The sequence below is a fragment of the Sinocyclocheilus anshuiensis genome, unplaced genomic scaffold, assembly GCF_001515605.1.
Source record: "Sinocyclocheilus anshuiensis isolate Anshui unplaced genomic scaffold, SAMN03320099.WGS_v1.1 scaffold12850, whole genome shotgun sequence".
In the NCBI taxonomy this organism is placed as follows: domain Eukaryota; kingdom Metazoa; phylum Chordata; class Actinopteri; order Cypriniformes; family Cyprinidae; genus Sinocyclocheilus; species Sinocyclocheilus anshuiensis.
The window spans coordinates 13,457-28,291 of NW_015547221.1; the positions used below are offsets into that span (position 1 = coordinate 13,457).

Genomic DNA, 14,835 nt, shown 5'->3' on the forward strand with positions numbered 1-14,835 from the left:
ATTAGTGCTGTCAAACGATTAATCGCATCCAAAATAAAAGTTTTTGTTGGCATAATATATGTGTGTGTTCTGTGTATATTTATTATGCATATATAAATACAAATATGAAAATATTTACATGTATTAACATGTCTATATTTATATTCATATCATTTAGAAAATATATTTAATATATAAATATATATTTTTCTGAAATATATACATGCATGTGTGTCTATTTATATATACATAATAAATATACACAGCACACATACATTATGTAAACAAAAACTTTTATTTTGGATGCGATTAATCGTGATTAATCGTTTGACAGCACTATAATTTATATATACACTTACATAAATACACACACAGACACACACACATAGATATATATATTGTTTGGCAGTAAAGTGCTTTCTGGTCAGTGAAAAGAAATATGTTTGGTGTGCATCTGTATGGGAACAGCTTTACAACACAGGAAATGGAGAATGCTGTGTCATAACTTGGTGGGATGTTGTGGAAATTACAACTCTCCATCTCTGTCTCTTATCTAGTGTGATGTCGGAGAGAAAAACTAAAGCCTAAACATGCAACCAGGGCAAAATACTTGAGAATAGCCATGAAGCTTGAGAGCAGGTATTCTACATACTGATTGGGTAATGGCAATCCAGTCAGAAAATTCCGTTTTTGACAAATAGCATGCATTCAAACTCTAATTTCTGTGTGATGGACTATGACTGTAATACGAGAGCAAACCAAGACTATTTTATGCAGTATACTTGTACTTCATATGAGCCAACAGTACAAAGCAACTCTTTGATATCCACACCTTCTGATGATGAAAAAAAGAGAGAAATGTGTGTCATTTGAAAGGGTTGAGCAAAGAAACATTTATTCCATTAATCCTTGAAGCTGTTGATTTTTTAAAGTACTCTTGGACTCTTTTAAAAAGTAGAGAAAAAAAATCAAGCAAACTTTCCTTGCTATTTTAAAAGGAACCAGACATGGCAGAATGTAGTCAAAATGCTCTCCGAAAGTATTAAAAATGCAGATATATTATTTTGGGGGCATTTTAATGTAATCGACAGACTTGCAAAAAAATATCTAAGAAATGGGAGCTTTTAGGGAGAATAAGGTGAGTACAACTTTATAGTAAGCTGTTTTAGTTTTAAGAATAAATTTACTTGAAATGTCTTTTGGGAATTGTTGCGAACGCTTCACATGAGACATTATTAGCCTACAGACACAAATCAGACTGAAAGCTTGTCTGTAACAAATGAGACTAGGTGGGATGAACTGATTAGAACAATATATTGTGTTACTTAAGGCTTTTATTCCTGCAAAAAAGTAACACTGCAAAAAGAATGCATGAGAAACACAAATACAAGAGTGGAAAAAGGGGACAGGCTGGTATGCAAAGATGTCAAGGGATAATTAAGATTAGACAAGCACGTCTTATACAGCTTTAATGACACAGCTACCTGACAGTTAAAGAAGTAACATGCCTGTCAGTGTGGCAACCCCAATTAAATAGCAATTGTTGTCCAACAATGCTGTCATCAGAGCAGTAGATACAGACTGATTTTGTATAATTGCATGCCCTGTAGATCTAACGTGGGCCTGTCTCAGTGAGCTGACACTTCTTTCTACAAGATGTTGTTTTGCACGTAAAATAATTAAACTATTTTTTCTTCCCTATAGTTTCTGTGCACTCATTGTCCCATTGCCCCTTTTCTAACATTAGACTAAGCTATCACTAATATTTCATATTATTCCTTATATTTCAGGGCATTACACTTTACGTTCAACCCCGCAAACATGCAAATAGAGCATATCGGGTTCCAGAAGTAAAAAACTCCACTGATTTTTAACAAGAACTGCCAAACCTTTAAAGACAGACCTGTTGTGATCTCCGAGGTTGTTGATCGATTGTATATGAATTTGTTGAACCTATTTGTATGCACTATTTTACCTTATTTTTAAAATTATCGTGAAAAACTACATTACCCATGATGCTGTACAGAAAATTCCACCAATTAGGTACTTAGCGAGCAAAGCTAATTCACTAATGATCGTAAACCAGGGGTTTAGAAATGTGTTTTGAAATGGCGTTTTATGAATATCCAGGATTAATTGTTAACTATGGGTAAACTATGTACAATTTGATATGTGAAAAAGATATCCCAGGATTTGGTTTACCCAGGGTTAACTATTTCGAATGTGAAAAGGTCACTAATAATAGGGGAAGTCGTGGCCTAATGGTTAGAGAGTCGGACTCATAACCCAAAGGTTGTGGGTTCGAGTCTCGTACTGGCAGGGATTGTAGGTGGGGGTCATTTCATTTCAGATTAATTTTCTAAGTGATCAGATTAATGCCTTAGCACAGGGCTGTCCAAACTCGGTCCTGGAGGGCCGGTGTCCTGCAGAGTTTAGCTCCAACCCTAACCAAACACACCTGAATAAGCTATTTAATGGCCCTCCAGGACCGAGTTTGGACAGCCCTGCCTCAGCATTTTAAAAACTATGCAGAATATTTTAGCAACCGTATAGCAACACCCTGACAAACCCTGACTGCAGACTAACACGACTTTTTGGCATTCTTGGCACTGTTTGATGTGCGACAGTTTTTGCCCTTTTGATAAAACAAATAAGATTAATTCATATTATATAAAAGATCATGTTTATGATTTATTTACAGCTGATTTTTTAGGACTTCATTAGCATTTAACAAACATGCTGCATGCATTATTACGGTAGTAAACCACACACTTTCTTCTTCAGATTCATTTGATCTTTATTCATGTTAATTTGAAAATATACTTTGTAACAGGATCATGTAGCAAATATGAAGTATTTGTGTTCAGTTGGCATTCAGTTTGGTGGAGGGTGATCACTACTAATTAAAATGGAAACAGAAAGGGGAATGATTTGAACCACTGACCATAATGAGTTTTGTCTCGGGTGTTTTTATGTTATAATAGAAAATACAATAAAATAATCTACTCAACTGGCAAAGCTCTAAAACACAGTGGCCCAAAGATAATTTGGCCACACTTACGTCTGAATATCACTGTGTTAAATAACAAAATATCAAACCAAATGCCATTCAAAGAAAATATTTCACAAAAATAAGTCTGTTAGGTTTTAAATTATGAAGCAATACACTGCTCAAAATATAAAAAAAAAAAAAGCATCTTGACACTTTCCAGTTGGAAACTGGCAGGAACTGACTTCATACATTTACTAAAAAAAAAAAAAAATCCCCAGCTGGATAAAGTCAATGCAAAAATGTTGATTCTGAGAAAGTTCTAGTATGATTGCAAAAGCCACTTGGTTTAATATTTCGTTATAAAATGCACCGAAAATAAGTGTGACTTAAGCAGCACTATGTAACTTTTTCTGTGTTCAAAATTTGCAAAATGTATGTAATTAGCGAGTACATCATGAATTCATCTTCCAAACCGCGTTTTTGTCTTATTCCGAATCACTACGGTACACTTATAATAAGTACTTATATTTGGACTATTGTAGCCTGGTCGGGGCGTCACCGCTGCGGAGTAACACATACCTGCGTGAATCACCATAGACATAAACTTAGAGAAGTAGCTCCGGTTGGAATGTTCTTCCGCGGGATGTGTGCAGTTCTGTTTATTAACTGCTAGAGCGCCAAACGTTACATAGTGCTGCTTTAAAAGGATAGCTCACCAAAAAATGAAAAGTCTGTCATTAATTATTCACACTCATGTTGTTGAACGAAGTTCTTGCGGGTTTGGAACGACATGAGAGTTAGTAATTAATGACAGAATTTTTATTTTTGGGTGAACTATCCCTTTAAGTGTCCGAATACTTTTTTAGGCTACTGTAAATTATTTGACATATTTCTAGTTAGCTTTGCACATACCACCATCAGTAATAATGCACTGTCCACCCAGTGATTTTAAACAAATTATACCACAAGTGCTTCAGTGGAGCAGTTCTCTCCTAACTCACCATGTACATACGATCATATCTAATAAAAAGCAATCAAACCAAATGCAGACATACAAAACAAATATATAATAAATAAAGATAGTTCACTCTAGATAGATCAGTATTTTGTTTTGAAATTAGGTCGACATGAGTAGATAATTAATGTCGTGTCTTAAACAGTCATATTTACAACTAACAAAGGTAAAGAAATAGAGAAAATGGGCACTTATGGAGAGAAGGAAAGGGCCACAGCTAACCATAAAAGCAGCAAGAGAAGAAATCCACAGAACAGAGCATGACACACAAAGAAACAGGCCCGAGGAAAACAGAACATCACTTGAGATCAAATCAAACGTCACAAATACAAAGTTACTGACACAATGTCAGACCATTACTACAGATGGCGCATGTTAAACAGACTGAACGTTTGATGGCAAAGAAATGACTAAAAAAAAGTCTTGATGCAACAGTCTCTATATATTTACACTCCCCATAAATCTTTCAACACTCTACAAAAATACTTTTCACTTTTCTTTAGAGGAACACACTTGTTACAGAGCAGTCACTCCAAATGCCTGTACTTCCGTGGCTCAGAAATACAGTGCATTTTACTGCACACAAAATGTTGTATGTTTGTAAGTGTGTACACAATTCTGTACTTCGCACTACATGGTGTGTACATATACAGTTTGGTAGATAGTGAATACTGAGTTACTGTAAATTGTGTGAATCTTACACTGATTCTCGGCAGTCCATAAAAATGCTAAATTTGTGTAAAAAGATGCTTCCCTGCAGTGGTTCCACATGCATCAGTTTACATGTCAAGTTAATGATTGAAGTAAAATTATGAAATATGATTAAATTATTTTAAATATGGTTCATTTAAAGAATTTCAGCCAGTTCAACATTATCTCATTAGTATTCATATAGGCATTGTTTAATATGTAAAGTGTGGTTCACTTATCAATGTATTGAGAAAATATAAACTGCAAACCCTTTTACACTACCATTCAAAAGTTTGGGGGCATTTTGCTTTTCTTTTTTGAAAAGTTTTATTTATTTAAACTTTTATTCAACAAGGACACATTAAATTGATCAAAAGTTTCAGTGAAATAGTAACATTTAAATAGTTACAGAAGATTTGTTTCAAATAAATGTTGTTCTTTTGTATTTAATATTCATTAAAAAATCCATCTATCATGGTTTCCACAAACATATTAAGCAGCACAAATGTTTTCAACATTGACAAGAACAAATGTTTCTTGAGCACCAAATCAGCATATCAAAATAATTTCTGAAAGATCATGTGACACTTAAGACTGGAGTAACGATGCTAAATATTCAACTTTGCCATCACAAGAATAAATTACATTTTAAAATATATTTAATTCTAATATTATTTCACCGTATTTATTATTATTATTTTTAAAATATTTTGACTGTATTGCTTTTATCAAATAAATGCAGCCTTGGTGAGCATAAAGCACAAAAAATGACCCCACATTTTTAAATGGTAGTGTACATACACATTTTAGAGAATCAAAAAAAAATATATCACAGATTTTATGAGATTCATCTTTAAAGTTACACATGTAAAAAGGTTTAAACTTTATAATGCTCTTAACTTGAATCTAAATGTACAAATATGTACACATGCACACATGTACGAATACCTTCATCTAACACTGAGATCACACTGGCCGATAATCTATACTAAAACAGCTTAATTCTTACCAAAAATGGCATTTGTAAATCAAAGGTTCATAATGATGCCTTAACATTAGACTTTGTGATATTTGGCAGTTAAAGGCGATTAAAATGTTTGCGCATCTTGTTGCAACACAATATCCCTTATTTAATTAATTGTAACAATAATGTCTTTGTGTTTATATGCCACAAATTGGACAAAACGTCACCAAAATGGGATTATGACCTACAAACTAGTCTTCTGACAATACATCAGTAAAAGCTACACAGAAACATGAAACTACAAGTGACAGTAGTTTGGAAACTACAGGGCAACACTTACTGTATGTGTGCTACACTTGCTATTAGATGTGACAACATAGACAGACAACAACAAAAATTATTTTAGACCACTGACAGTGATACAGACTAACGTCTGTTTTCTGAATTATGTTAGCGCTGAAGAATGGCACATTAAAGTCTTTTTGTGTTTACAATTTTTCAAAATACAGCTCAGTCATGTGAAATTGTGATACTTAACACAGCATCACATGTCCAACCTCCTTAATTCAAGTAAACCTGCTGTTTTAACTAGAAAAGTTGTTATGAAATACAATGAAATGCCCCAAATAAAAATGTATAGCAGCCACTGTGAATAAATAGTAATGATAACAAAATAAATGTTGTGCCCAAATTCCGTTTTCCAATTACAGATCTGACAAAGGCTCAGTATTGACACTCTGAATTGCACTCAAAATTACTAGTGATTATGTTAACCCGCAGATTAAAATGAAATGCATTTATTTGATTTGCTAACTTCAGTTGGAATCAGAATGCAGTCTAGACATAAAAACGAATACCGAGGCAAAATATCATCTACAAAACACTGAAAATGTATGATTGAAAATCAACATGAAACTGCTTTCAGAACCCAATTTACTTTTAACTGTGATGCTAAGCAGAATATTCAGAATTGATTTTATCAGCCAGGAAATGACTAGATTGTGAAAATTGGCATAACATGCCCTGAATGCAAGTTTGTCAACCGTGAAACTTATAAAAATCCACTTAAACCTACTTCTGACAAGGCTTTTTGACTGGGACTTGGAGACTGAAGGTCAAGTTCAGTAGGGAAATACGTACTTGTTCAAATCGATCTTTATTTGCTTTTATTGCCGTAACGTTATCACATTACTATTAGCTAACTTTAAATTATTGCATTAACAATTAACAATGAAAATAATTTAGAAAGGCTGTAATATCTGCAACAGTAGCTTCAACAATGCAGCAGTAGCTAGCTGTCTGCTGGTTAAACAATTGTAATGTCAGCCAAAAAGGAAAGCCATTTCAACGGAACGAGTTACACATTATGATGAACAATTATAAAACATGGGTGTTAACAAAGTGGAATAACAGGAACATTAAGAAAGTAAAAAGGGTTGATTTCATGTTGACTAACTTCAACTTTTGATAGCATATTGACTAACTCAGGTTAAGTCTTTTAAACTAAGAACTGAAAAGTAACAGTTTTAAATTCTGACAAAGGAGAATTAAAGTTCCCAGACACCCTTTGTCAGTGCTTACTCAGTTCAGGTACCGATAAAGTAAATTAATGTAAACACCCTGTAAACCATTCAGTGCCATTCTTCCTGATAATTAATTCTTCATATCTCTCAACAGGTGAGTTCACCACTCACCAAATGGCAATAACCCCATTGACAATTATTCTATTGTATTCCCAATATGAACAAATGATTCGCAGTGCCTTTATCAGCCTCCTATTCAACTCATTGTGCTGAGGAACTCGACTGTCCATAATTTCACAATCCTCTCAGGTCTAACAGTAGTCGTCCCAGTAGGGCAGCAGTTTTAGCGGTATGTAGGATGTGCTGAAAAAGTGCAAGTGTTCCAGTCACAGAAATATAAAATTCAAGTGCATATTCACGCCTAGAATCTTTAAAATACACTTCTCTGTCCATTCAGAATCAAATTTTTCATTATGGAACCACCCAGCTGGAACCACCTACTGTACACTCTTAAATATAAACAATACTAATAAAAAATCCTTTATTGGCATCTATGGTTCCAAGAAGAGCCTGTAACATCCATTGAATCTTTCCATTGCACAAAATGTTCTTTACAGTGGAAAAAACATTTTCACTAAGGAAAAATGGTTCTTTTAAGAACTGTTCACCGAAAGGTTCTCTGGGGAACCCAGAATGGTTCTTCTATAGTAGGGACGTCCAAAACTTCCTGGAGGGCCACTGTTCTACAGGATTTTAGCTCCAACCCTAATTAAACACACCTGAACCAAAGTAATCAAGGTCTTCAGACTCACTAGAAACTTCCAGGCAAGTGTGTTGGAGCTAGTTGGAGCTAAACTCAGCAAGATATTGGCCCTCAAGGAGCAGAACTGGACACCCAAGTCCAATGGCATTGCTGTGAAACTTTGGAATTTTTATTTTTTAGAGTGTACTTAATATCTAATTTCAATAAATTAATGATGTTAGTACATCTGATTATGTGCCATCCCATATGAGAGACTTTAAAATACCTGTGGAGGAGAAAAAAAACGTTCCTGGACAACTGGCGAGGTCTTTGTGGATGGATGGGTTGCGTTGAGCTTTCCCCAATGGTTTTTATGCCATTATTTTATGTGACATAATGGCAGTTCAGTGGCTTATATTGTTTCTCGTCCCATTTTTGACCACCAGAGGGTCAAAGAAAGACATTTAAGGTGCTGGTAGAAGAACCAGGCTCTACGGAGCATGGAGACCTGGACGTTAGACCACAGTGTTCCTCTGCCGGTATGGAGGAGGAGGCAGGACTGTTCCTGGCTTCATACCAGACAGATATTCAGGGTTTTCAGCCACGGCAGGCTGTATGTGGCCATTCTGCTTGTAAAGGAACTTGTTATTGCAGATCACCGAAGAGTCTTGGGAGTTTTGAGGGGTAACCTTGGGCGGAAGGCTTTGCTGCCAATACTCAGGATTGTCAAAGCTATTCTTGTACATCTTGTCCACTAATACGGTCCCAATCTGGGTGCCCGGTTGCACCGGATGACCCGGTAGGCCCATTGTGCCACCTTTACCAGACTTTGCCAAGTGAAACTGTTGGGGCGAACGATTAGATTTGTTTGGGTGCCCTGGTTGGACTTGATGGCTCACTAGACAGATCTGGCCTGCTGGTGGGACAGATTTACTGCCATGATCATGAACCAACTGAACTGAATGGGCTTGTTGATCATTTTGGCTCATCGGTCCAGGGTGTACCGGCTGAACTGGCGGTATGGCGAAATGAACGTGCGGTCCGTTGCTGTGATGATGGGGTTTTCCCAATTGTGCGATGTGGGGAACATGGGTGCTTTGAGTGTGGGCTGCTGTGGTCACCTGCAATGGGATGGAGACTCCATTTTTCCTTAACATCTCCTGGTTCATGCCGCTGGGGTTGTTGAATGTGTTGAGGTAAAGGGGCTCGTTGATATACTCATCTTCACAATTGGGCTTCCCATCAGGGGCGCTGTGGTAACCCAGGTTGTCTAGTGCATGAATGTCTTTATTTTTACGCCTTGTTACAAAAGGATTCTCCTCAACAGGGTTCAGATGATCTGCAAAGAAGATAGACAATGACATGGATAAAACATTGTAGTTATACTTTACTCACTCTCATGTCATATTATGACTTTTTACTGTAGTTTCTTTCTTTGGTGAAACATAAGGCAGCAAATGTGTAATGATGTCTTGGCCACTTTTCTTAAATATAATGAAAGTGATTGAGGACCTGGGCTATCCAGCTCCAAAAAACAAAAAAGCACTCTAAACCCATAAAAATCATAAAAAATAATTATGAATCATAAACATGGTTTATACAACTTAAGCGCTGCACATCTTCTGAACAGGTTAGTTCTTTGATACAATTAAAGTAGTAGAAAGGAGATTAGTAGTAAGGCCTAGACAGTAACAAAACAAACAAACAAACAAACAAAAAAAAAAAGAAAGAAAGAAAAAAACTGAACAATTAGGAAAAAATAATTGCTTCATTAAAAATACTTAACATAAAAAATTATATATATATATATATATATATATAAGGAAAAACATTTTACAGCATGTTTTCAAAAAGTAAATATTAATAGACAACTAAATTAATACTAAAAACTTTGGTCCCTATTCATCGTAATTGCATAAAAAATTACCGGTACATTCTTCAAAATGTCTTGTTCTAAATTTCACAGATAAAAAAAAAAGTCAAACAGGGTTGGAATGACACAAGGGTGAGTAAACGATCTAATAATAACGGTCCTATTCACAAATTCTATAATAAATATTTGAGAACATACTTGTGGAGATCTTGCCCTTCATAGGGGACATATAACCATCCTCATCTGTATCTTCCATCTGTCCTTTCTCTCCCAGTAGGACAGTTGGGTCTGCACTGTAACGCTGTCCACTGCTCTCCTCTACTGAGTGAGCTGTGGGCTGTTTCTTTAAGCTTCCATTGCAGTGTTGCTCATCTGCTGGGTCCAGACCTGATCTTTGTATACCTGCCGGGACAGAGGGGCCACTTCCTGTAGCAACTGCCTCATGAGGTCGGGATCCTATCACCTCTTCAGGGCACAAACTTCCATCATGATACGCAAACTGGTTCTGATCACAGGAGGAACAAAAAATTTACTTAAGGTAAAATAAGTTAAAATATGCTTTAGAGATGTCCATAGGAAAAACATTCAGAAGAAACACAATATATATATATACACTGGGGTCCAAAAGTGTGAGACCACTAGTGAAAACATCCTAACATTTTTTTTTTTGCTTTTCATGATTCTCAATGTGGTCTTTTGGACACCATTGTATTGATCATACTGTATATGTGAGATTTTTAACACTTTCTAAGCTATATCAAAGCTCAAGTTTAAAGTGATACGTTATTGTATGAAGCAGGAAGTGAATGTAATTTTGCCTGTTCTTTTCCTTACTCAGGTGAAATGAAAGGCTGTGACCAACTTGGCAATGGAGAGAGTCTATTCAAACAGTAATAATAAAAGCAAGGTGCAGAGGTACTGCTCCATATAGTGTTCAGTGCCAATTTGACCTCGGTTTGACCAAGTATTTTTTTTCTAGGAAATAAATGAATACTTTTATTCAGCACGGATGCATTAAATTGATCAGAAGTAAAAGCAATTTTTTTGTTTTACATTATTACAAAATATTTAAATCTCAAATAAATGCTGTTTGTTTGAACCATGAAAGAATCCTAAAAAAAAAAAAATTCTGAATGATAATGTGACACTGAGTAATGATGCTGAAAATTCAGCTTTGCATCATAGGATTAAATTAAATTTTAAAATATATTAAAATAGATAGATGTAGTTGTTTTAAATTATAATAATATTTCACAGTATTACTGTTTTACTGTATGTTTTGAATAAATACAGCCTTGGCAAGCATAAGAGACTTCTTCCAAAACTTTAAAAACAAAAATCTTTCTGACCTCAAACTTTTGAATAGGAGTATAAATGTAAAGCATTCATCATCATATAGGTGAATGAATGAACAAATAAGCCAAAAATATTAATAAACAAATACAGTAGATCAAAAGGTTTGAAACCGTGCTGATAAACTGGGATTGAAAATCTAGCATTACTGTAAAACCTGGAAACAATGATTATGTTAAAGAAGAATTAAAATTTTTATGTAATTATGTCCATAAATGTACTAGGAATAAAAACACATGATGTCTTAAGGAAAGGGCAGAAAACTTGCAAAACAAAATAAAACAATAAAATTAAATAAAATTAAAAACATAGTTTATTGTTTGTATTTTGATTCCTGCTGTGACGTGACATAAACTGTGGTACCATGGTGCTTACTTGATTTGAATCTACATGTGGGTGGGGCATATGGGAAGTGGGAGGAGCATTTAAGGAATGAGGAACCAAGTACTCCTCAGCATCCATCAGGTCATCCAGCTCCTCCTCATCTAGAAGACTCTGGAAGAACTTACTGTGGTTGGGGCTGGGCAGCTTCATGCGATCGTCCCCCTGAGATGACATTTAGTATTATCCACTGAACTCCAGGAACGTTTCAAAATTTCAAGCAGAGAGAAGTTAAGCAATCCCCACCTGTATGACGAGGTATCTCTGAGGGTCTCGTGCCATGCGGCTGAACTCTGCAGCGAGTTCTTTAAACCGAGGCCGACTATCAGCATCAATCATCCAGCCTGGAGGTGAAGACAGGCCAACAGTAAATCAGAAATATACAACAAAATTCAACTTTGCAAGTAAAATCTTCCTTTACATTTTCATATAATAAATAAATACTCTATATATGCATTTTATATATTTGCATATATTGAGTTTGGAATTTGCTTGATCCTAATTTCTTAATTCCATTTAATTTACCCTCCAATCTGACACATTACACACATGGAAAGCAATAAAAGTGGATTTCATGTAAGAATATTAAACTCTCTGAGGTGTTGTAATTGTTATGTTGAATCAAATCATAAACGGCGGCTTCCAGTCAAATCTGATTATGCCGAACAGATCTAATATTCATCTCTTTTCACTTCTTTGTGGAATTGACTGTGCCAAAACAAATAGAGTGCGAGTGCATAAAGAGAGCTGGATATAAAAGTGACAGCAAATACAAGACGAACGTACCAGATTTGGCTATCGCTTTTTACATTTGACTTCATTAGCAAAATGGCAAAGCATAATTGTATTAAAGGTGAAGTGCATAATTTCTGTGCCACCAAATGGAGTTTCTGAAACAACAACAGGTTTCTGAAACACTTCCTCTACCATTGGTCGATAAAAAGGAAAGCATATACTGTATGAACAGATTAGAAAGTCTCAGAATATGACTCACATTTGACCATCACCATGTAGACGTCTATGGTGCAGATGGTTGGCTGGGGCAAACGCTCGCCCTTCTCCAAGATGTCTGGAATCTCACGTGTGGGAATCCCATCGTAGGGCTTTCCTCCAAACGTCATCAGCTCCCAGATAGTCACCCCTGAATGAATGTGAAACATAGTCCACTGTTAGCTAGCAAGATGGTAATGAAACTACAGGAGGTGTATGTGAAACTTATAGAGAACGTGCTGTCTTCACCTACATTTAACTTTCATTACCATGTAGAAAACAGTATCCCAATTGTGTTTTTTTTAGCAGCTCTTTGCAGTTTTATACTCCCAACTATGCTAATTTGCATTTAATCCTTAATTTTGCTTATAGAATTCTTTGAGAACACAACAAATTAAAATAAACTGTGCGGCGCTGATAGACGCCCATATGTAGCGCCGTTGCGCTTCTGGTGTCCCGAGTTCGAGTCCCAGTTTGCGGACCTTTCCTGATCCCGTCCACCCTCTCTCTCTCTCACTCACTTCGCTTTCTGTCTAACTACGGTCCTATCCAAATAAACGCATACATTTGCCAAAAATAGATCTTAATAAATAAACAAACAAACAAACAAACAAACAAACAAATAAATAATTATAGATTGAACTACTAAAACTATTACACAAAATAATAAAACATAATATTGTAAAAGGATAACAATTTTGTAAAATATTATTAAATAATAGTATTTTTACGAATTTGATCAGAAAAAAAAATAGTAGTAAAACAAAATTTGCTTCACTGTGTGTCTCACCATAGCTCCATACATCACTCTGATGTGTGAACTTCCTGTAGTGAATGCACTCAAGGGCCATCCACTTAATGGGCATCTAGAGTAGGGAAAAAAAAGGTAATGCAAAGAGCATTTCCATATCAATGCAGCATGACAATTTAGATAGTTTTGATTAAAGGATGTATAATAATGAAGAATACTTTAATTGTTTCAGGGAAGGTATGGAATGCAACATTAACTGAGAGTCCCAATGAGAGCCATCAAACTTTCACACAAAGGATTTAAGAAAGTTCTTTACAAGAAAAACTGCTGGCTAACACAAATTAATACTGCTGATTTTCCATAAATCACCTTTGGATTTGATTTGCTTTTACCTTGTAGTGCATTCTGATGCATGTTTCAAACACTGACCTTGCCTCCATCCGCACTGTACTCTTTTTTATCGGTTTCCAGCAGTCGAGCAAGTCCAAAATCAGTGATCTTAATGTGGTTTGGAGATTTCACCAGGACATTACGGGCCGCGAGGTCCCTGTGCACCAGCCGCCTCTCCTCCAGGTACATCATACCCTACCAAAGAGGAGACAAAGAGGGCACAGTCCTGGTTCATATCACACAGCAACAAGTAAAGCAGATCATACAAAGCTACTTCACCCTACCACTCATATAGACCACCACTATACAAATACATCAGGGATTTAAATATAGGCCTGTCAAATTAGATTCCCTTCCTAAAGATAGACAGTAAATTAGTGGGACATCTAATCAAAGTTTAATAGCATATCCTTATTTCTCTTTACCCATGTTCACTTCTATTTTGCTGCTTTGGGTCACTGTGCATTAATACTGATCTTAGTGCCTCTACAGAAGTTTGCCTATGATTTATGGCTTTATGTTAATCTTCAATTAAAATGCAACTTCCTGGCCTTTGGGAGGAGAGGGGAGCTGTGCTGGAGGGGTTGTTGAATCTCAGCATATGCTTGAAGAAAATCACTGATAGCGAGGTTCAAGGAAATGGACCTGTGGGCTTGTTCTGGGAAGTGCTGAACAGTCATGATAGAAATGACTGTGGCCGCATGACAGCACTATGAAGGACAACAGCACATGAATTGAGCATTGAGGATGAAGCTGAAATGAAACTGCAAGAATACTGGCCACTGGAAACACACTGTACAAATAATCATTAAAATGTGTTTGTTTGAGTTCTGCCGTGTAATTGCCAATTTTCAGCACAATTACACAATGACAAAATGGATATCCTGCCAACATGTCAATGAATGAAAAAAAGAGAAACGTTGGGTTGCATGAAACACAAAAATAATGATTTTTATTTATTTTCATTTATAAGCGCCAATGTAACAATGCATATTAAAAACAGCAATATATACAACACTTTTTAAAAGTGTGAGGCCAGCAAATGATTTATTTTATTCAGTAAGCATCTATATTAAAGCATCTAGATAAATGAGTTAAATTAAAAACAGTTACATAAATGCAGACTTATGATCGTACTGATCTTAAACTTTTGACAGTAGTGTATTTTTACTATTATGTACAAACACAGACA

General features: G+C 35.7%; 1 protein-coding gene across 1 annotated transcript in view; it reads right to left on the reverse strand.

Moving 5' to 3' along the window:
* Nucleotides 1-8,007: 8,007 nt before the first annotated feature.
* The window catches only part of LOC107701616 (receptor tyrosine-protein kinase erbB-4-like), a 31,768-nt gene continuing 24,940 nt past the window's right edge, over nt 8,008-14,835 (reverse strand). Inside the window, exons 10-16 of the mRNA XM_016503659.1 lie at nt 13,683-13,838; nt 13,293-13,368; nt 12,507-12,653; nt 11,759-11,856; nt 11,507-11,677; nt 9,977-10,283; nt 8,008-9,244 (exon numbers count right to left, since the gene is read on the reverse strand). Coding sequence (XP_016359145.1) covers nt 8,421-9,244; nt 9,977-10,283; nt 11,507-11,677; nt 11,759-11,856; nt 12,507-12,653; nt 13,293-13,368; nt 13,683-13,838 — 1,779 coding nt within the window. The 3' untranslated portion in view covers nt 8,008-8,420. The remainder of the gene's footprint in view (nt 9,245-9,976; nt 10,284-11,506; nt 11,678-11,758; nt 11,857-12,506; nt 12,654-13,292; nt 13,369-13,682; nt 13,839-14,835) is intronic.